The following is a 21,328-nucleotide window of genomic DNA, read 5'->3' on the forward strand; positions in this document are numbered from 1 at the left end:
CACCGTAAGAGCTGAGCCTGCTCTCCCATCTCCAAAGAGCTGAGACACAGCCACGCAGACACCGGACCACAGAGTCCTTCCAGCATCCAGGGCAGTTCCAATTAAACACAGGAAGCACTCTTGGTGCCAGCCTGTTGGCACTGGCAGATTCTCCTCCATTGCCTTGTCCCAGCCGGTACAGAGGAGTTGTAGGAGGGCACCAGGGAGTCATCTCCATTCCTGCCACTCCTGAGGCAGCATTTCTTTTTGCCCCAGGTGGCCACCGAGGGGTCTCATGTCCATCTGGAGAAGGAAAGGGGAAGGGGAAGGGGAAAGGGAAGGGGAAGGGGAAAGGGAAGGGGAAGGGGGGAGGATAGAAGGAAGGGGAAGAGACAGAAGAGAGAGGGAAACGGAAGATGGAGAGGAGAGGACAGAGGGAAGGGGAAGAGGGAGAGGAAAGAGGGAGAGAGGGACGAGGAGAAAGAGAGAGTGGGAAGGGCAAGAGGGTGAGGAGAGAGGGAAGGGGAAAGGCAATGGGAAAGGGGAAAGGCAATGGGAAAGAGGAAGGGAAAGGGAAAAGGGAAGGGGAAGGGGAAGGGAAAGGGAAAGGGAAAGGGAAAGGGAAAGGGAAAGGGAAAGGGAAAGGGAAAGGGAAAGGGAAAGGGAAAGGGAAAGGGAAAGGGAAAGGAGGAGGATAGAAGGAAGGGGAAGAGACAGAAGAGAGAGGGAAACGGAAGATGGAGAGGAGAGGACAGAGGGAAGGGGAAGAGGGAGAGGAAAGAGGGAGAGAGGGACGAGGAGAAAGAGAGAGTGGGAAGGGCAAGAGGGTGAGGAGAGAGGGAAGGGGAAAGGCAATGGGAAAGGGGAAAGGCAATGGGAAAGAGGAAGGGAAAGGGAAAAGGGAAGAGGAAGGGAAAAGTGAAGGGAAAGGGAAAGGGAAAGGGAAAGGGAAAGGGAAAGGGAAAGGGAAAGGGAAAGAGAAAGGGAAAGGGAAAGGGAAAGGGAAAGGGGAAAAGGGAAAAGGGAAAGGGGGAGGATAGAAGGAAGGGGAAGAGACAGAAGAGAGAGGGAAACGGAAGATGGAGAGGAAAGGACAGAGGGAAGGGCAAGAAGAAGAGGAGAGAGGGAATGGGAAAGGGAATGGGAAAGGGAAGGAGAAAGGAAGAGAGGGACGAGGCAAGGGAAGCGGGCAGGGTGCCGTCCCGCCCGCCGCGGCTGTGATTGGGCGCCGGGCGCTCCCGCGGGTGCCTCTGGGCGATAAAAGGGGCGGCGGGGCTCGCCCCGCTCACTGCCCGCCCCCGGCCCGGGCGCAGCGGCGCCGCGTCCCCCGCATCCTCCTCTTCCTCCTCCTCCTCCCGAGCGCCGGGGCAGCGCGGGGAGCGGGCGATGGCCGAGCTGAAGTCTCTGGGCGGCGAGGCGTACCTGTCGCTGCCGCCGGGCTACGGGCCCTCGGCGTTCGCCTTCGGGGCGGTGCGCGGAGAGGCGCCGCGGGCTCCGGGCTACGAGCGCCCCGGCAAGGAGAGCAGCGGCGAGCAGAGCGGCGACGAGGAGGACGGCTTCGAAGCCGGAGGGAAAGGCGGCTCGGGCTTCGAGAGGGAGGGCAAGGTGAAGGGGGCGGCGGTGGGCAAGAAGCCGAAGGAGCAGCGCTCGCTGCGGCTCAGCATCAACGCGCGGGAGCGGCGGAGGATGCACGACCTCAACGATGCTCTGGACGGGCTGCGCTCCGTTATCCCTTACGCCCACAGCCCTTCGGTGAGGAAACTCTCCAAAATCGCCACGCTGCTCCTGGCCAAGAACTACATCCTCATGCAGGCGCAGGCGCTGGAGGAGATGCGGAGGCTGGTGGCTTATCTGAACCAGGGCCAGGCGCTCGGCGCCCCGCTGCCCGCCGCGCTCAGCCCCTTCGCGCACTCGCCCGCCTTCCCCTTCGGGGGCGCAGCCCTGCCCGGCTGCCCCGAGAAATGCACTGCCTTCACCGGAGCCGCCTCTGCCCTCTGCAAACACTGCACTGACAAGCCCTGACTCCGGCCTCCGGGGGCGTCATTCTTTTTATTTATTTATTTTTTAATTCCGTGCACTTTTTTTTTGTTCTTTCCGCGACCGGCCCCGGCTTCCTACCGGCAGCTAAGTCTGGGTTTTCTTTTTGTTTGCCTCTCTTAAATAGCCTTTGCCCCGTTTGGAAGTATTTGGACCCGCAAAAGCACCCGCTTTCAACTTTTCTTTAGTTGCCCCCCACGTGCGACTTCATCTGTAGAGTTATTCCCTTCGCAGCCTCTTAGACTGTGAGCATCGTGTGGCTTCTCTGCTTGCTCTGATCCACGAAGTTTTTTTTGAGCGTTTTGTTCATTTTTAACTAAACTCTAGGAGAACAGGGAAGGAGAGAGAGAGATCTGGAAATGGAGATGATGAGAGTTTTCTTTGGCGTGATCGACCTGTGTTAAAAGTAGCTTGAAAAAAAAAGGGGGAGAGAAGCAAAATCCAGCTGCAAAACTATGCAATGTTTCTGAATCACGGGGGGAGGTATCCTATGTAGCGAGCTGGGGTTGGACTGCACCCGCAAATCCAAATGAAAATGACATTTCTTGGGAGGGGGCGGTCTGGTGCTCTCGATAAAACAGTAAATGCTTTCGAATAAGATGCTTTTTTCTTTTTTTTAAAAAAAAAAAAATTCTTGAACTGAGGGAACCTGTGATTGTACGCTAACGCTTGCTTTTTACCTATTTCTCAGCTCGGTTGAGTTTTCCAGATGATTTTCCAAAGTCATTGCCCATCATGATAAAGCAAAAGGTCACTTAACATATTTATATGTATTTATAATAAATAAAAGACATGCGTAACCACTTTCTTTGTCCTACATGTCTCTAAAACCAGTTGGCAGTCCAAGCCAAACACCTGCTGAAGTGAGGTAAAGCAAAGTCAGATGTGGCAGGAGGAGCGGCTGTGTGCAGTTAGGTGAAAGATTGGAATACTACGGGAAAAACTTGTGGACATTCATTCCTTATCAGCAGGGATTTGGTTTCTCTCCAGTTTCTCATTAATCATGGGCATGCAATTAAAAAATGTTGTTTATGCCTGACATTTAGAGCTAAGTAGGTATTTAGGTTGTGTGTTTTGACACCTGCTGGAGAGCGCTGTGCTCTGAAAATGGTGTTTGAGAGGGGTTGGTATAGCATCAAGCTTCGCTCCGAGGACACCCATGTAAAACATGGCAAGGAAGAAAATCCCTTTAAGATTCAGCTTATCCTTTTGGCTCGGTTTTCTGTTATATCTAAAGTGTGACCCTAGCCCTCTGTGTGGGGTTTGGGCCACTTGATATCCTGTCTAAACTCATAATCTCTTGCCAGGTATCGCCTGTGTTGGTCCAAGTTGCAAAGTCAGTCCCTCGCTGGCGAAGTTTCTTGATGTGGCTTGTGTTGGTTTCCTTTGGTTTTCTGTTTTCCGATGTTTAACGCTTTGGTGCCTTGTGTTCTTTACTAGTCAGTATAGAATAATAATAATAATAATTGAGGTGCATTTGATGATTTCTGTTCAGATTGGAATACCCACCCAATGTCAGAGCAACCGCGCAAACTGGTACAGCCGCAGCCTGAGGGGGTAGAGCTGTCTGTGCCCATTTGTCTTAGGAGGAGGGTGGAACTATTTAGGGTTATTAAACCAATTTCCATGCCTGTCGCTAGTGTTATGCTAATTTGAAAAGGACTGCCATCCTTCTAAAGCTGCTTGTCTATGGCACTTACTTTTAATTAATACGTTTCCAAAAGACTTTTTGTGTTTGGAAAACGAAGTGTGTGATTAAGCCTCGTTCATAAAGACGTATGTTTAAAACTGGTTGCTGCTGATTTCCATTTTTATATCTTCATTTCTTCTTGTTTTACAGAATAAGTTTTGCAGAACAGTTTGTCTGTTGTACCTTTGTCCGTAAAAGAAAATCTTGAACATACTCTTAAAAGGCATCTGATGAAGCAAAAGCCGACCAAAACCACTACTGAAGCAAAAATGACTGGAAACTGCAAATCAGCAAAGGTCAATTTTGCAGACTGAGTTGATGCTAGATAATATTTTGAAAACAAGGTCAGTTTAACAAAGAATCATGGTTTTTAGCTAAATGTTTATTACTTCTGGTTAAAATATAGAAGAATGAGGTTTTAAATGGATATTAGTTTAACTCTTCATTTTTCACCAGAACTAAAGTAGTTGGAGAATAAAGTATTTAACAGCTTAATATTAAATATGAGTTTCTTTTTTTTAAAGACTTACACTAATAATAATGGGATTTTTAAGTGCTTCTTTCTCAAATAATTATGGCAAAAAAAAAGTGGTTCACTAATTTCAGAGCCTGAAAGTCTTCATAGTCTTAGAGATGAGCTGGATTTGGAGCAATGGGCTTTAGTACAGTGATTGTTTAATTCTTTCCTTATAATTTATATGAGTAAAATCTTGCTTATACCTAGAATCCTAAAAATCCACCTTCTGACAGTCCTTCAAATATTCAGAAGGCTCTTTCAGAGCCCACTTTGAATTAAATGATCTCAGGAGGCTGAGTGTGGGGTTCCAAATGCAGAAGGTAAAACCTGCATTAAAGAAAAACTTGATTGAAAAAATAGTAGGCTTGAGTATCTGAGTGCTGTTAAAGGGGTAGGTACTGAAAACAGAAATGTAGAATTTATCAAAGCAATGCTAGAAGAACTTCTAAATTATTATTAAAATTGACCTTAAAGTACAAGGCTTTTAATTCAAAGGGAAAAAGAAGTCCAATTGTAACTTTTCCTGCAACAAATGAATGACAAACTAAAGTGAAGTTCACTAACTTAACCTGAAAGTTCAGTCCTGTGAGTTGCTTCTGGCTGCCACAAATCCGTAGGGTTTTAATTCTTCTCGTCCCGAACTGAAAACCATACAGAGCCATTGGCGTCTCCCGTTGCCAGGAAGGCACGTGTTTTGTTGTGATTTGTGCTTTGTGCTGAGCTGCTGCTAAAACCACTGCCAAGGGAATGCCGTATAGTGCTGGAAAGAGGGTTTTGTTGGGAGGGCATAAACTGGCGTCTGATTATTGCGTTTATGCGTGAGGAGTGTTGGTGCTAACCTCGCAAACGTGCGTGGATATCCTGGCGATCAGATCCCAGAACTTGTCATTTGGGTTTTCCCATTCTCTGGCATATGAAAAAAACCACTTTATTTTTGTGTACCGTGTACGGTTTTAAGTGTCTGCTTCTTGTTGGTGTTTCAGAAAATATAAAGAGGGGACTTCAAAGTGCTGAAGATCTTTTTTTCTGCTCAAATGCTCTTGTTATAATGCCTGCTTTTTTTTTCAAGAAGGATTTATGGCGTATGCTCAGATGGAACTGAAATACAGATCGTGTGTTCTAATGTACTCGGTATCCTGGTATGTTCATACTTGGAAGAAAATATAATGCCAACTTGAATTAAAAGATAATATATTGTTTTCTAACCTAAGTTGGTTTTCTTTGAACTTCAAGAATGATCAGCATGAGGCATCATTAGGAAGACTTGGAAAGAGGAGATGCTGCTCTGCTGTCTGTTGCTTTTCTTAAGCTGTGTAATTCTAGTTACTAACAAAAACTAACGTTTTACTAACCGATATATGTAACCTTACTAACAGGGAGTTGGAAATTGCTGTCGGTTTGCACTGCATCAGTCAAGATTTACCATCAGTGGTCTTGAGCTTGCAAGTTGGAATCTCAGTTTAACAAAATGCAGGGAAGCAACAGGTTTGAAGATGGAGGGCCTGGAAGGTGGCTCTCTGCTTCATATATCAGCGAAAAGGGAAATCTATTAGAGATCCTAGAAAGAAGCCATGAGAATCGTGCAGTTTTGCTTGTTCGTTAATCTGTACAGCTGATTTTCTGACCTACTGTCACAATAACTGAACGTTGCCGAGCGTGCGTCTGAGACTTTAGAAAGCGATTGGCTGTTGCTCTGGGATTGTTTTGAGGGAATTGTTCTTTACATAGACATTTTGATGATTTCCATTCTCAAATAGCAGTAGACATTTTTCCAAGGGTGAGATGAATGTAGGGCCCAATCCTGCTGCTGTTTGACCGGTTGGCAGCATTTCTGGTGATCTCAGTGACAGGGAGATGGAGCCTGATGCTCCAAAGCGTTGGTTTCCAAAACCAGCGTAATGCTGCCTTCTTTAAGAGGCTCCAGAGGACCAGAAAATTCTGCACAAGCTTTATCCCTTTACTGTATTAGCCTGGCAGCAGAGCTGCAAAGCAGAGGACGTGGTGGATAAAGACCTCACTTAAAAGCTTTCACAGTTCTTCAGCCCAAACCTGCTTATTGCCAGCTCAGCAGCGAGTCGCGCTGCCGCTCCTGCGTGGATGGGTTCTCGCACACAACGGGTTTCTAGTTGAGTTTGCCACTACTCAGATTATTTAGCTCACACCTTAGGAGAACAAAACCAAGCATTCCACATTGCACTTTTCCCTCCTATAGCCTATGCTCAAACACGTGTGTTTCCTGATAATCAGAGGTTGGATTTTGCAGCGCTACTGAGATTTATTTTTACCTGCGCTTGTTGACTGTCGTGTGAATTATCCACAAGAAATCATTGCTCCCATCTCAAAGAGGTGAAAATACTCTTAAAAAATATTAGAATACACCAAGCAGTGTTTTTAGTTTTCAAAACTGCTTTTACTCTGTTACCTGTCATTTGATAGAATTCTGATTAGTGCTGCACAATAGAAAAGTTGAGGTTTTTTGTTTTCACTAATCCTGATTAACGCTCGAAAAGACTCTTGATTACAGTAATTTTAATAATGTAAATTTGTTTGTGATATGGCTTTAGTCTTTAATCCCCTTTGGCATTCCATTCAAAGGGAGATGAAAAATTCAGGGATTTGTAACATTTAAATCAGTCGTTCCATGAATGCTTCTCTGGCAGTTTTTCTCTGACGTGAAATAAAAAATACCCAGTGGGTATAACAGAATGTTTTGCTATCAAATTAGATACATGTTTGCATGATTTTTGTAGAAAAACAGCCTAATATCAAGCATTTTCTCTTTATAAGAAAGCATATGTGCATAAGAGAAACTGGAAACAATATATTTGAGATATCTTTGCCATTCCTTTAGCTGTTTCAAAGTATGGTTTTCACCATGAGCTTTATATAAATATTTTCATAGTCAATATTCACATTCTTTTACGTATTACCCCAAATTCTTATTTCTATTTGTATTTATAAATATATAATTTTAAAACTATCCAGTTATATTTCTAAAGTATTCTTAACTGCATTTAACAATAGGAAATCAGAGTTAATGTTTTTGCCTGAAATACTAATCAGTTTTGAGCATAATTCTCAACATTTTAAGGCCAAGTAGAGTAATCTTAATTATTAGTGTTAAAGTAAATCAGTTTGTAGCGGTATTTCACCAAACTGCTTCAGACAAAAAAAAAAAGGGGGGGTCATTTTTTTGCTACACTTAAGGTACTGAAATTTGGGGAATAAAGAGTTGCAGAAGACAAACCACAAGTGTGTGGTGTCTTACACAGCAGAGGAGGAGAGCGTGCTGGTTTTCAAACTCCCTGCTCTAGTGAAATATAGATATATTTTTATTATTTAACAGCTTCTTTTAATTTTCAAGTTTCTAATGTCATCAGTGATTCATGTTCATTAAAATCAATTTCATTAATGTCAGTTGTATTTGCTTAATTTCTATTTCACTGTGCTAATACTAATGTTTTGTGTGTTTATGTATATCGATATGGAATTATATTATGAATATAACCCAACCTTCCTTGGCTACCAATGGGAAAAAAAATGATCTGCTCTTTTGCCTTAAGTATTTCAAAGGGAAAAACATGGCTGAGCAAAAAAACATCACCCCAGTTTTTCCTCCAAGCCCACTTTTGTCTAAAGTAATGAGGCCATAGTCAGTTGGCTCCAAAAAGCGTTGTGATTTGGTGTGACGTACAGTGAATCATTGCAGATCCATTCGGACTGCATTCGTTATTTTAATGAGACAAAGGCAAATCTGTTTTTTGGCCGCAAACCTTAAGATGCAAGCATAATGCGAAATGTTTGTTGATTGCCACAAGGCAACTGACATTATAGATTTTTATCGCCATCATTATGTGGCTTAAAACTCACCACATCCCAACATGTTTAGCCCCTTCCCTTTTCTCCTGCGAATGACAGGGAAGTTGCAATGCTGACATTTAAAAGCCAAAAGCTCATCTGTTTAATTCCTGCGCTTATTAAAACCTTACGTTGCATCCTAGCGTCTTCACTTTTGATTTTTTTGTGGTTTTTTTTTTTTTCTTAATTCACGCTTTCCCAGAGGAGTGGGAAAACCCCTACCGCAACGCGGTCACCCAAAAAAGGTCACAGTCAGTTGGGCGACAGCAGTACTAGGTCCCCACCAGCCTTGGCTTGATGCAGTATAAGAAATGACAATGAGGCAGGCATATCTTTGCACAAGCAGTAATCACAGTAATGGTGTTCATCAGAATTTACTTGTGCTGAACTTCTCCGGAGTCTATAGTAATGGTTCCTCTTCCGTGATACCAGTAAGTCATTTAACTGTGCTTGGATTTGCCTGCAAGAAAACAGCAGGCAATTGATTATTGAAGAAAACGCTTTCAAATTTAGGTTGCCCTGATAAGCGTGGTTGTGTGTGTGGGTGTTTATCTGTGTAAAGCGCCCATCCGCATGCGTGATATGTTGATACATATTTATTATGGCTTCACAGGCATTGCACCTGTGCATGAACAAATGTATCTGTTGTTTCTGTACCCATTGTGTCTCTTTTTCCCCGTCAATTGTTGGTAGCTTCACCGGAATGCTTTATTATGTTTCCGTGAAACTTCATCCAACATCATTTGCCTGTGGCACGGGAAGCGTCGTTGCATAAAAACCACCGATCGCCTGAAAAATTGCTTTGACCTGTTCAACCTGACAAAGCCGTGAATATTATTTTTCATCATTTTATTCTTAAAAAAAGAAAATGATGTCTTGGGACAGGACAAGGTGTTAGTTTCCCATCCTGCCAGCGGCAGAAGAACGATGGAAAACCAGCATATCTGTGCTTTTAGTGGTTTCCGAAAGCATCCGTCCTGGTTTTATTGATTTGCTAGTAGTAAAAGTAAATGTCAGACATTGTGCTCTTCACAGCGGTGTCATGAAGACATCCGTATGCCACCAATTTGGGAATCACGTTACCTTAAGTCTCGCTGATCTCCTGGCAGCTTCAGTGTAAAGGGAACGGCGCGGCTGACAGCCACAGAGGCTGCGCTCGGTGTTTACAGCAGAGCCCAGGCTGTAGGGGGGAAAGGATGAAAATCTCTCGCAAAATGTTAAAATGGCTGCTGACTTGGAGGCCTCTGGCTTAGTTTTACATCCTTGCCGATGTCCAAAAAAATACTATTTTGCTTCTAACAAGTTTTCTCCCCTTGGCTTTTTCGCTCTCTTGCCTCAGTCAGCTTCCTGGAGGATTTGAAGACAGAAAACACTTTAGTTACAGGAGCTCTATTACTCTTAATGGGGCTTTTTGTGATTGCATGTGGCACTGTCTGGAATAATCTCGGTACTGGGAGATTGCACGACATAGGTAAGCTTATTCCTGTATGACTTGACTCCTCTCTCAGGTGCTTGCTTGTAGCGCTTCACAAATACCCTTTTGGGGGTTGGGGGCAGTAAGCAATGCAGCAAAGAGCATCTTGACTGAAATGCCTCTCTCCTTTGCAAATGTTTGGGGTCCATCTTGCGTTTTATTTCATCCAAAGCAAAACCAAAATCCCTCATCAGGCAAGAGATTTTCTTTTCTTTTTTTTGAGCTCTTGTGTGTACTTGTTAGGGCCAGACCGTTTGCTGAAGTTCTCGTTCTTGTAATTATCTCCCCCGTAAATGTTTCTGCCCTCGGTGGGATTCTGGTCCACCCTGCGGGCTGAATGGCTGCTACATAAATATGTGAAAACATTGAGTGTGAGTGTCCGTAGGTATTTACTTGGGTTTGGGTGGTTTTTTTTAGAGTTAGACCAAATTTGGAAGCAGCATCTGATCATTTTAGTGAAATTCTGTTGCTTTTGACGTCCTTCTCCAGTTGCCTTGCCCCGAGGCACTGAAAAGATCAAGGCGTTTGCCCATGGACACACACTGACTTGAGTGCGCGGCTCACCATATTTGAATTCAGATGATCTTAGCTTGCTGCTTTCCTAAGTAAGCTGCACGTTACACTGCTTCCTTGGCAGCATCCATGCTGACATTTACTCTCTTTGCACACCCGGCATCCCTGGGAAGACTGAGCCTCTGTTGTGGCACTGGTGTCACCCAAGTCACCTCCTGGTTCCTTCTGGAGCAGTGACAAAAGTGGAAAAGGAGGTGTAGCTTTATCTTGTCTATTTTCTAGCAATCTCCTGCCGCTATGCTAGCCTGAGGCAACGTGAACCTACCCCAGGGATCAGCCAGTCCCCAGCTGCTTCCAGAGTGGAGAAGCATAAAGGTGGCTTCAAGCCACCTTTGTTCTCCAATCCTCGGCTTGCACTGAGCACAGTCGAGTCATACGGGAGAATCTGGGCCAGAGTTTATGAAGCGCTTTGCTGTAGAAACATGCCCTCGGTGCAAAAGGCAGCTTGCTGGTTCTCTGAGCGCCTGTCTCAACGCCCTTTGCTTCTTTCCCTGAAACGGGGGAGATGGCAAAGACTCCGGCTAAGATCCTGGCTCTGTCTTGTGAAAGCATCGCAGGGCTGTCCTTTGCTGCGTTCTGTCACTGATGCCGCCACAGGCTTCTGCCTCAGAGAGAGTCCTGCGCAAAGCTGGTGACCCCAGGAAAGAAGGAAGACTGATACCCAGTGGGAGGAGGAGCTGCTATCACTGCCTGAACAACTGATTTTCTCTCTACGAGGAAAGCAGGTGCCTCTAGCAGGAAATTTTTTATTCAGCAAGTCACATCCTTGTTTTAGCCAAACCTTTGGTTTTGAATCAGCCCCGGTTTGCTTTCACTCATCCTGATGTGATAATACTCACACACCTGTAATTCTCACAGTTTGACATCCAACCTTCGGTTTTTATTTCACAGAGTTAATCCATTTCTGACAGGAATTTTGCACTGGTATCACTCTCCTAACCTCAGGGAGCCTTCTCATTTCCAAATGATGCAAACGCCAGCCTCATAAAAGCCACTTTTTGTGATCAGTGTTATTTGGGCAGTTGAGCTCTAGCACTTGATTTCTACCCTCTGGCCCTTCCCAGGATTTCCCGTGTAACACCCAACATTGCTAATGAGACACACACACATTTCTGCTCGTTGAAACGCTTGTAACAGCTGGGTTTAGTTGTCTGAAAAGGAAAAACTAATTTCATCTACCCAATGACATTAAAGACTGTGGTTAGAGATGGCACGAGGAGTGCTCTGGTCAAAAGGACACAACTGAGGTGACCAGATAAGGCACAGAAGAGATTTTATTCAACCCAGATGGAAAGGCGTGTCCCTGCTCATTTGCTGAACGTGGTAGGTATGCTCCTCAGGAAGGTGACTCCCATCAGGTCCTGCAGTAGTAGTAATACTTGCTTTTTGCAGTTTAATAGAATCTAAAAGCTCCTCCAAGAGACTGCTGGTTGGGGGTTTGTTGGGCTTTGGCCAGCAGAAAGTGGCTCAGCCTGGTAGTGATATGAGGGGTATCTGATGAGACAAGGATGCCCTGTAACCAGTCCAGTCATGGAAAAAAGCTGATATTTTTTCATCACAAATCTTCTGATGCCTCTCTAATGACTTTCACTCTGTTTGCTACTCCGGCCTATGATTCATTCACCACATTATAAGAGCTGCTGGCCTGAAACGCTCTGTTTGAGTTAGATCAAAAGTTTATTCTGATCTTGATTTCCATTTAGATGTGGTTTTGCTGCAAATTTGGAGCTTTGTTTGGACCAGCTGTTAAAATTCAGGATTGGCTTACCCCAAATTTGGAGGCACAGGATGATGGAGTTTAACCTAAATATGAGAAAACCCCACTGTGGTCAATAATTTTGAGATAAAAACATGAATAGCTTGGGATAGACTGGAGACCCTCTTTTTGCATGAACTCCATCATCACAATTCAGTGATATGGGTTTCTGATATCTGTCTAGATAGTCATGGACTGCGCAGGCAGAGTATCTTCATACATTCTCAACCTGAAGAAGAGAAGACTCCCAGGACACCTTATAGGAACCTTGCAGTACCTGAAGGGGCTACTGGAGAGCTGGGGAGGGGCTGTTTACAAAGGTTTGTAGTAATATGACTATGGGCAATGGATATAAACCAGAGAGGGGCAGGTTTAAATTAGGTATAAGAAGGAATTTCTTCACTCTGAAAGTGATGAGGCATTGGAACAAGTTGCCCAGGGAAGCGGTGGCTGCCCCATCCCTGGAGGTGTTCAAGGCCAGGTTGGATGGGGCTTTGGACAGCCTGATCCAGTGGGAGGTGTCCCTGCCCATGGCAGGGGGGTTAGAACTGTATGATCTTTAAGGTCCCTTCCAATCCAAACTATTCTATGACTCTATGATTCAGGAGTTAAGAAGTGGAAATTACTAGTCTTCCCTCTTCATTTTCTCTGGGAAAATCTTCTAACTAATTTATGGAGTAGTTAATCTGGTTTCGCATGTGCGCGAGTAAATGAGCATGTCATGTGTCTTTGCGTGCTGCAGGAAAAATTATTTCCTGATGGCAAAATAATGGAAACATATTGGGGGTGAGAGAAGGGTTTCATTAGAAAAGCACAGCTTCGCAAATACGATTCTTGCATACGAATCGTGACTCATCTGCTCCAGACCAAAAACATCACTGGGAGTCAGATTATTGTACCTAACTCAACATCTAAAAGTCAGACAAGTAATTAAGCCTGGGCTGTCTCCATAGTGAGAAATAACAGATAACAGCTTCCCAAGGGTAATTCATGTCACTGTAGAGTAGGTGGACAAGTCGCCTTCTGGGGATGCTTCTCTCTCGACACTGACTGCAGAAGCTGCACAGGTAGCTTAGAATAGATCCCAGTTTTCAGACATGTAAACAGAGTGAGAGAAACCTCTGCCTTACAGCCCAGTACTAACACTTAAAACAAGAGCTTAAAAGGTCGTGGTTTCCTAGCAGTTAGGATAACCTGACCCCAACGAGCAGCAGCCCATCCGCAGTAAGAATAACCGAAGGCAGTGTGAAATTAAACACAGCTTTCACTAAAGCTGCTGAGGGAAGGCGTTTATATCTTTGGGATGCAAGTGTAATCACTAAATAATATGGGATAGTAACAATGAGAGAGGTAAGTGAATAGGGGTAAAGCGAGTAAATGATACTGACAAACCTCAGAGCTACGCTCTTAAATTCAAAGGTTACAGACAGTGTCTGCAATCACAATGTGTAACATTAGTCCTGATTAGAGACTCTTTCGGAGGCCCATTGAAAAGCCCTACTGAATAACTCAAACTGAATTTATCACACAAAGTGTTTGTGTGGGTGAGGCCAAGTTTGTACTTCTCTGTTTCCCAGGAGCTGTGAGCTGAACAGGGTGATGTTATTTGCTGCAAGAAGATCAGGCATAGACCCACTGCAATATTTCACCAGCACGAGCCTTGTGAAAAGTCCTGATTCTGTAGTTACAAACTGGAAAGATGCCCTGCATATACAAGATGGCATTTGGTACCTGACAACACAGCAAATAATAATGCATTTCTGAAATGCATAGTATGGCACTGCATTATCTGCTTCCATCTGATTAATGTAATGTGAAAGTGGCCCAATGCAGTATGTTATTTGTCCTGATGTATTCTGGAGCTTCTGTGAACAAATATTAAGGAAGCTGTGAAGCTGTCACACTTTGTAAAGGCTACTCAAAGGCTGTAGATGTAGTAGCTACAATTCTAAAATGCAATCGTGTTTATAGAGCATTTTTTTTTCCTAGGTGGAGCCTTCGCAGACATCCAGAAGTTTTTTTCATTAACTGCTCTAAGTTTTCCCTGGTTTGAGGAGGACAGAGAAAGGGCACTGACCCACAGCTGCACTGTGTTTTACTGTCAAGGCTTGACAATAGTATTCCATATCTACCTACTAGAAAGCATTCTTAACACCCCCAGAAACACAGCAAGTCTGCCCTCCAAGATATCTACGTATCCTGAAATTCAGTGATGGAGTGAGGGTGGAGAGAGTCATCGCGTTTAACCCGTGACTACTGCATTTTTCATCCTTACAAGGACGTTAGATGCAATAAAATGAATTCTGGTGGAAGCGTCTGTCTCCCTGAAGTGGGCAAATGATAGGTTAAGAGAAAGCAAATGAAAGGTAAGATTAATAGCATTTATCATGGCAGATAGACTAGCAGTTTGCTAATTAAAGATGTTAGAACATAGAAGCAGCCAAGGATCAGTGGCTTTTAATGAGGATGTTGTAGGGTGATTTAGGTCTAATTTTCTGCTTAATAAGGCTGGTTTAAAAAGTAATTTTGTTGGGATGTGACTCTCCTAAACCTGTTCATTATCAGTGATGGGACTTCACTTCAACACTCCAGGAAATGTTGTGTTTAATTAATATTGTGTCGGCAAGTGGATATGCTGACAGATGAGAAAAAAAATGATGAAGAACTTTCAAGGACATTGACTTCATTACACAGCTTCATTATAGCCTGAATAACTGGCTAAATATGTCATCGGAAAGATAATGTGTCGCTTTTTACTCTTCTCTGTGTGTTGCTCATGTAAGTAAGCAGAGTGTATTTTCAAAATAGCCGTTATTGGGGGGAAAAAACAATTTAAAGGGAACAGTTCAGCAACATTTTCTTGTTGCTTCGTTCTCTTTATGAGTTTTTTAACTGGTGGTGGACCAGCAAGAACAAAATCCTGTAGGTTATTTACATTAATTTATCAACCATTTTACTTGGACAGAATAAGACTTTGGGAAATTACGTTCTTCACCATTGGGTAACTTTTCACACCACCTCTAAGACAAGGATAGACAAGAATTTAAAAGATTTTTATTTCTTTGCACAACAGAACATCATGAGGTGTAGGGATGGATTGATCAGTGTCTCGATATATCTGTAATGGAGGTATATTTATGCTCTTCTGGCCAGTTTGTCAGACAATGAATGTTCATTTAAAGCCCATGATCTAATGTACACACATACACTTATCTTTATGGATCTGGGCTTATTGAAGCAAAATTAAGTGTCCCAAAAGATGCTAAATACTTTGCCTCTACCAGCAGGAGATCAGTTTTGGCAGTTTGAGTGAATCAGAGTTGTGTATAGGTAGGTAAGACTGTCTTGCCCTACTGCGAGAGCTGAGGGAGACGGGTCCTTACTGGCACTGTTACTTGAGCCAAGTATCTGCCATGCAAAGAATTGGGTACTTGGAGGGGATCACAACTAAATCTCAGCTCAGAAGAGTCACACAGCAATCTTTGTTACCCACCAAGGAATATGAGTTTTAGCCCTCAGTCAGTTCATGCTGTATTTGCCTGCTTTTTCTGGGTTTCAGTTGCCTCTTCTTTGAGAAGTAAGGCTGTTTGAGGAAGAAAAGGAAGTAAAATAAAGATCAACCTTTTGCTGTAAGCAAAAGAAGAAAAAAAGTGGTTTCAATCTTAATCATTAGGGCTATTAGCCAAGAGAAGAGGGCCAGAGAGAGGAAAGAGAAGAGACACTGACTGGAGGCGACAGCTGGAGTTTATCTGATGCGTCAGTTCTCTTTAACACTTCCATTCTGTGGCTGCTGTCACCTTCAGCTGAGGGCTTTTACAGAACAGGATTCACTAAAGCATTCTGCCGTATCGGCCCTGTTCCACACCGGAGAGCTTTGTCCCCATAGCAGTATTTGCATTTACGTTCATGTTTCCCATAGTTCCAGGGGGACCCACACAGGAGAGCATATCTGTGTCTATGCGGCCGAGGGCGTAACTTGGCCCTCGCCCAGCACCTTTGAACCTTACCCACATGCCATCAACCATTAATAATGACTCTATTTTTTCATCCACGGTGATAAGGGAGGCAACACTCAGCCCAACTGTTCAATGAAGGAGTAGCAGATAGCATCCTGTCATCACCACAACACTGCATGCACTCCAGCACCTTCTGTCTAAAGAAATTCAGTAAGATAGCCCAGGTTTGGAAAAGATGGAGAAAGGAAAACCATCCATCTCCACCCTGGTTTGCTGTGTCAGTATGTGTATAATGACCTCCCTAACGGGTAGTTGCAGGATTAGAACCTCAGAGTTTAAATATCACACAGGGACATCTGTCAGAGGAGTAAAGCATTGCCTGGCACTGGTACAACGCTCTTAGATGCTTATACAGGTCAGCCCACGGGAGAGAAGGTGCCTGAGAGATGTAATGCTGTCTAAGACTTTAAATATGTAGATCCCGAGAAAGTGACTGCAACTGTCCGCTGGCAGGAACAGCTGCGTGATTCTTGCACGTGAGCATAGGAAGATGGTCTGCAGAGCCCATGTGTGTTGGGTACAACATCAGCCTTGTCATTCATGCCTGGGGAAAGCAGGGACCTTCCTCCACAGTGGCAGCAGGCGATAGCTGGGAAGTGGCATTTCAGGGTACCATTAAAAGTACCACTAGATATGCCATCATCTGTCAGTGATGTCTGATGGAATCACACCTACGGTGGAGGACAGCAAGGGCCAAACAATTCCTGGATGAAAGCTCGAGTCATATCCAACTTGCCTCTAATAGATACCCAGCTCAACCACCACAGCTTCTTCTCTCTCCTGAGTCAGGAGAGTCAGGGTCATGCACCTTTGGCAGCAGCAATTTTCTGAATTGCTCATCTTTTGGCATTTTGGATTGCATGACAAGCGCAAAGCCTTAGGTACAGAGGGGATCACCCAGTCCACTCCTTCATACTAATCTCCATAAAAATGCTCTTGGCCAATAAGGGACTAAACAGCATGTAAATGAGGCCCAGGGCACATTTGATGGCTTTAGTGGAAAAGGTGTTTCTTTTTAAGGGTGGGGATAATCTTCCCAAGGAACCTTTCCGTGGTGCTGTGGTGATTTTAGGGACCACCTTGTCCTGTGACATCTCTTTCAAGAAGTCTATGTTGGAGTGAGGTTGTCGGAACAGTGTCATTGCCTGTGGGGTACCCTATCTGCATGCTTTGCCAACACCTGCAGATGGAAACACCCCCTGTGTGCTCAGGTATTGAGACATTATCATTTATGTCTAACTAACAGAAGGTGTCCACTCCATTATTAGCCACTTAGTGCACTTTGTTTCCCATGATTTAGTTGGTTACGTAGCACCTTGCGTAAAATTCCATCCAAATGGGGTTTTGTCCTTCAATTTCCAATGGTTGGACAGCCAGAAATTTCACAAGGGCTTCTGCTAAAATAGCATTCTTTCTTACCTTTGCCCATGAAGGGATATGCCTTACCTATTTATCTGCATTTAATTGCATTGGTTATGCATTGGTGCTGGTGCATGCTCTGATGTAAAGTAAGCACAGCGTACGGCTCCCCATTCTCTGTGGATGTCTTGTTTTTAATAGCTCTATCTGTGCTACTTGTGTAAATAACGAAAGCCAAGGTCTGGTCATTGATCCAGGCTTGCCAGCCAGAAAAGGCTCCATCTGTGCTCCATCTCTCCTGAGCCAATTGTCGGGGCAGAGCAACCCCCTCGTCCCCGTTGCAGGACCTGGCAGCCTGACGTTAATCTCAGGGTGAGAAGTTCAGCCTGTGTTTTCCGATGAGCCCTGTAGTTACAACTGGCAACATCCACTCTCTTTGCTCTGTTATCACATCACCTGGAACCTTCTGACCGAAGCCAAACCGATGCATAAACTGTGGCCAAAGGCAGTGGCACTGATGTTCCTCTGTAGGGCCATCAGGCTGCTCCGCTGCTTCCTCCAGTGATGTCAGACCTACCTACAGCAGATTCATGTTTTAAATACACACCAACTTTTTATATGAATCCTCATCCATAGACACTGGTAAATGTGCCAGACATCAGGGTGACACATCGAGTGCTGAGTGCCAGCCTTTTCCCGTGTGTAACTTTCATCTGCAAAGTGTGCAGCGTTTTTCTACCTCCTACTGCTGCTGAAAAACCTGGCTCCTTCCACCTGTGGTGGCTTGATGCCTGCTGCAGTCAAAGAGGACCACAAATCAGCCTGGAAACAAATGCTTTATGGATGAGGACATCATTCCTAGGCTAAGAAGCACAGCGAAGAAGGAGATTCAAAAGTTTTTCAGAGCCAGTTAGGCTCAACATGGGCTGAGACCCACTGGAAACTTTGGCTCTGTCCTTATGGGCATGTATGAGGCTAAAGCTGTTTAAGAGTTGGATAAATAAGTGCGATGTGGGGAGTTGATCCAAACTTTTGCTTGGGGGTACAGCAACAGAAAGACCTGACTGTCCCGATGCCCCACCGCAGGCACTGCTCTCCAGTTCAGATGCAAGATGCTCCTCTCGGGGACTGCTGGCTTCTGCCTGCCAGTCAGGACACTCGGGTCTTTATTCTGCCTTGGCTTTTCTTGTTCCTGAGCTTGCTGCTTAATTGTTTTCTGACAAAGGGGCTAATTAATTCATATGCAGGGCAATTAAAACACATGGGATGTGATCAGTTTTGCAGCGCTGACAATGAGGAGGTACAGAAAGCAGTCCTGAATAGAGGAAAAGACACATTCCCAGTTGCCTTCTGCTTTTGCCCCAAACAGAGCTGAATCCCCCGAGTGTGTGACATGTCCAGACTGAGCTTGGGCAACTGGGAAGAGAAGGAGGCCACATTATTGGAGATGAGCTGCTCAGTTCCTCCTCACTCCTGCCTGGGGCTTGGCAAGGGGAAGCTTTGTTTAGTTACTCAGTTTGAGATCTTATCTGCCAGACAAGAAAATGAGAAACCCCATCCTCTATGCAGGGCTCTTACTGGTTCTGCTAACAGCATCTCGGGTCGTATCCTGCACCCGGCTATGATGACTTTGTGGTGCCACCTCACAAGGAGGAGAGGATGTGCCCAGGGCCATCAGGGTGGTCAGTGGCAGAGCAGAGCATCATCTCCTGACTGGCTGGATCATGCAGATATGAACTAAATAATGAAGTAGGTTAAAATCCAGAAGCAAAGTGTGGTAGCAGCACATGCCTGTCAGCAGCACTTCAACTTGTTCACCAGAAGAGCCTGTTGCTCATTTGTGTGGTTTCTGGAGTATCTCAGCTGAGCATTCACCTTCAGGGCTGGAACAGAGAGTCCCTCAGCACACACTCTATAAATATTTAGATGCACTTTTGAAACTGAATGCTTTTAGAAATTTGGCTGTTGTATAATCCAGTACAATGCACAATTATATAATTGTCAGCTATCCAAGAGTTTAATGTATTATAACATACCAAAATCCAAAGGGTGCTCTCATTAACATCCCAAATGTAGTAAGTATTTAGTAAACACTGGGAGATACATTTCTTGCCCCAGAGAACATACAGTCTGAAAAATTAATATTGATTCTAGACAGATCAGTGTTTGCTTACTGAAATAATGTGCTGAATACTTTATAGCACCCACAGAGCTGCAGGGATGTCTCCCTGCGATGCCATGAAACACAGTGAAAGTCTATATTCAAGGCTTTACCTTACCATGCAGCTCTAAAATTGCAGCAATAACGTCACCGACTTCACCCGTCAATAATAGTGAAGGTAAAAACAATCAAACTCTCTCTGCAGATCCCCAACGGGTTTCTTTTAGGCAAGGACTATGTACATTGTTACAAATCATATTTTATGTTACTCACAGGACATAGAGATAATCAGAAAGCTATCTTCATAAACAGAGGGTTATTCATAATCCCTCACATGGCATTTCAATTATCAGTCTGATGACGATGTGACATTATGGATGAGGTTGTGATTAAATTTTCTTGTGTAATGACCCTAAGTAAATCTTTGCAATTTTCATTTTGCAGAGATTTAATATAGATTGGTGGCCTGTTGTTTGGCCCCTGTTTAATCCAAAATCGCTCATTAAATTGGGACCAGTAAACATCTGATGATTGCATTTCATGGGCTGAGCTATGAATTTAACATATTAAATCTACATTCCAGATGGATATAAGCATCTGTTCTCATTATGGTTATTGGTGTTAATCTGAAACTCTGACCTGTTTCTCCTAACATTACTCATATTAAATTCCATCCCAAATTCTAACAAATATTGGCATGAGGGCAGAAGATAGCTGAAATACCTTCACGTGCACGTAATCCGCTGAAAGATTAACAGCAGAAATTAGGGGACAAATGATACCGACTTCTTTCTTGTTCTCAGAAAGTGGCTTTCATGGCTGCAGCATGTAAAACAAGTGCTTTTGTTTTCTGGCACTGAAAAACAAAGCCTTGAAAAACCCCAGTAGCCAATTCTATTTGACCGTGTACTTGCTAATCACCAGGCTTGAGCCGTATCCTTTACAGAGCGGCACATCCCTAATTTGTAAATCTGATTTGTCACTAAATCTCTGCAGAGTTTGACCCAGCATCTTGCAGGCACTTGTCTGGCAGTAGCCAGGCTCTTCTGCTTCAGAGCCAGCTGAAAGTCAAATTAATCGGTGACTTCCAAAGACCATTAGGAAGAAGATATTTGATACAGGGCTGCTGAGAGCTTCTCTGCACTGAATGATTCATGTTTATTGCAGCCAGGGCATTTATTTATTAGATTGCTCAGTGTAATGGGAAATTTAAAATGACACACATTGTATTACAGGGAGGCTTAGCAAAATATTATCTCCCTGTTATTGTAAATCAAACAATTCTCAATGTCAGCTCGGATCACCTTTGCTCAGCAGAAGTTTTTCCAGAGGGTTTGTTTAGTTTCTTAGGTTTTTTTCTCTTTGCTTTAAGCAAATGTGCCCTCCTCCCAACCTTATGTGTAAGACAGGCTACAGAGCTCAGTGCCTCAGACAGTGTTGGAATGTCCAGTGTAATCCTGGGCTAACTTTGGTTTTCACGCCCAAGTCCTGCCTGTAAGGGATCAGACAATTAGGCCTCATGGGAAAGAAGAGGAGTCAAATGGGTGGATGTAATTTTTGCCTTGAAAAGGAGGAAATCCTTCAACATTTTAAAGGAGCACAGGTTGATCTCTTCCACTCATCTTGTACCAAAATGCACAACTCCCCTCACGATGCCTCATCAGCTGATGCCCCAGGGTTTCCCTGGCTTGTTGAGGTAGGAAGGATCCAGCCTCTGGGTTGGAAGGAGATGGAAAAACAGCCAGGAAAATTGTAAATGCCAGAAAATCCTGTTCGAATACTAGGAAAGCTGGGATGGGACCAAAAATCTGAACTACGCAGATCACTGGAGTTTGCCCTCCCGTAGTGCCTTCCCCACCTCAAGTCTCTCTGCAGGCAGAATAAGTGGCTGATGGCAAGACTAAGGGT

At 44.2% G+C, this 21,328-nt stretch overlaps 1 protein-coding gene across 1 annotated transcript; it reads left to right on the top strand.

The window, feature by feature from the left end:
• Positions 1–1,282: 1,282 nt before the first annotated feature.
• BHLHE23 (basic helix-loop-helix family member e23) lies at positions 1,283–8,222 on the top strand. The gene has a single exon (XM_054081945.1). The coding sequence runs from the start codon at positions 1,366–1,368 to the stop codon at positions 1,999–2,001; it is 636 nt and encodes a 211-aa protein (XP_053937920.1). The 5' UTR covers positions 1,283–1,365; the 3' UTR covers positions 2,002–8,222.
• The last annotated feature ends 13,106 nt before the right edge of the window (positions 8,223–21,328 follow it).

Source organism: Cuculus canorus, chromosome 16, assembly GCF_017976375.1.
Source record: "Cuculus canorus isolate bCucCan1 chromosome 16, bCucCan1.pri, whole genome shotgun sequence".
NCBI classification, from domain to species: Eukaryota; Metazoa; Chordata; class Aves; order Cuculiformes; family Cuculidae; genus Cuculus; species Cuculus canorus.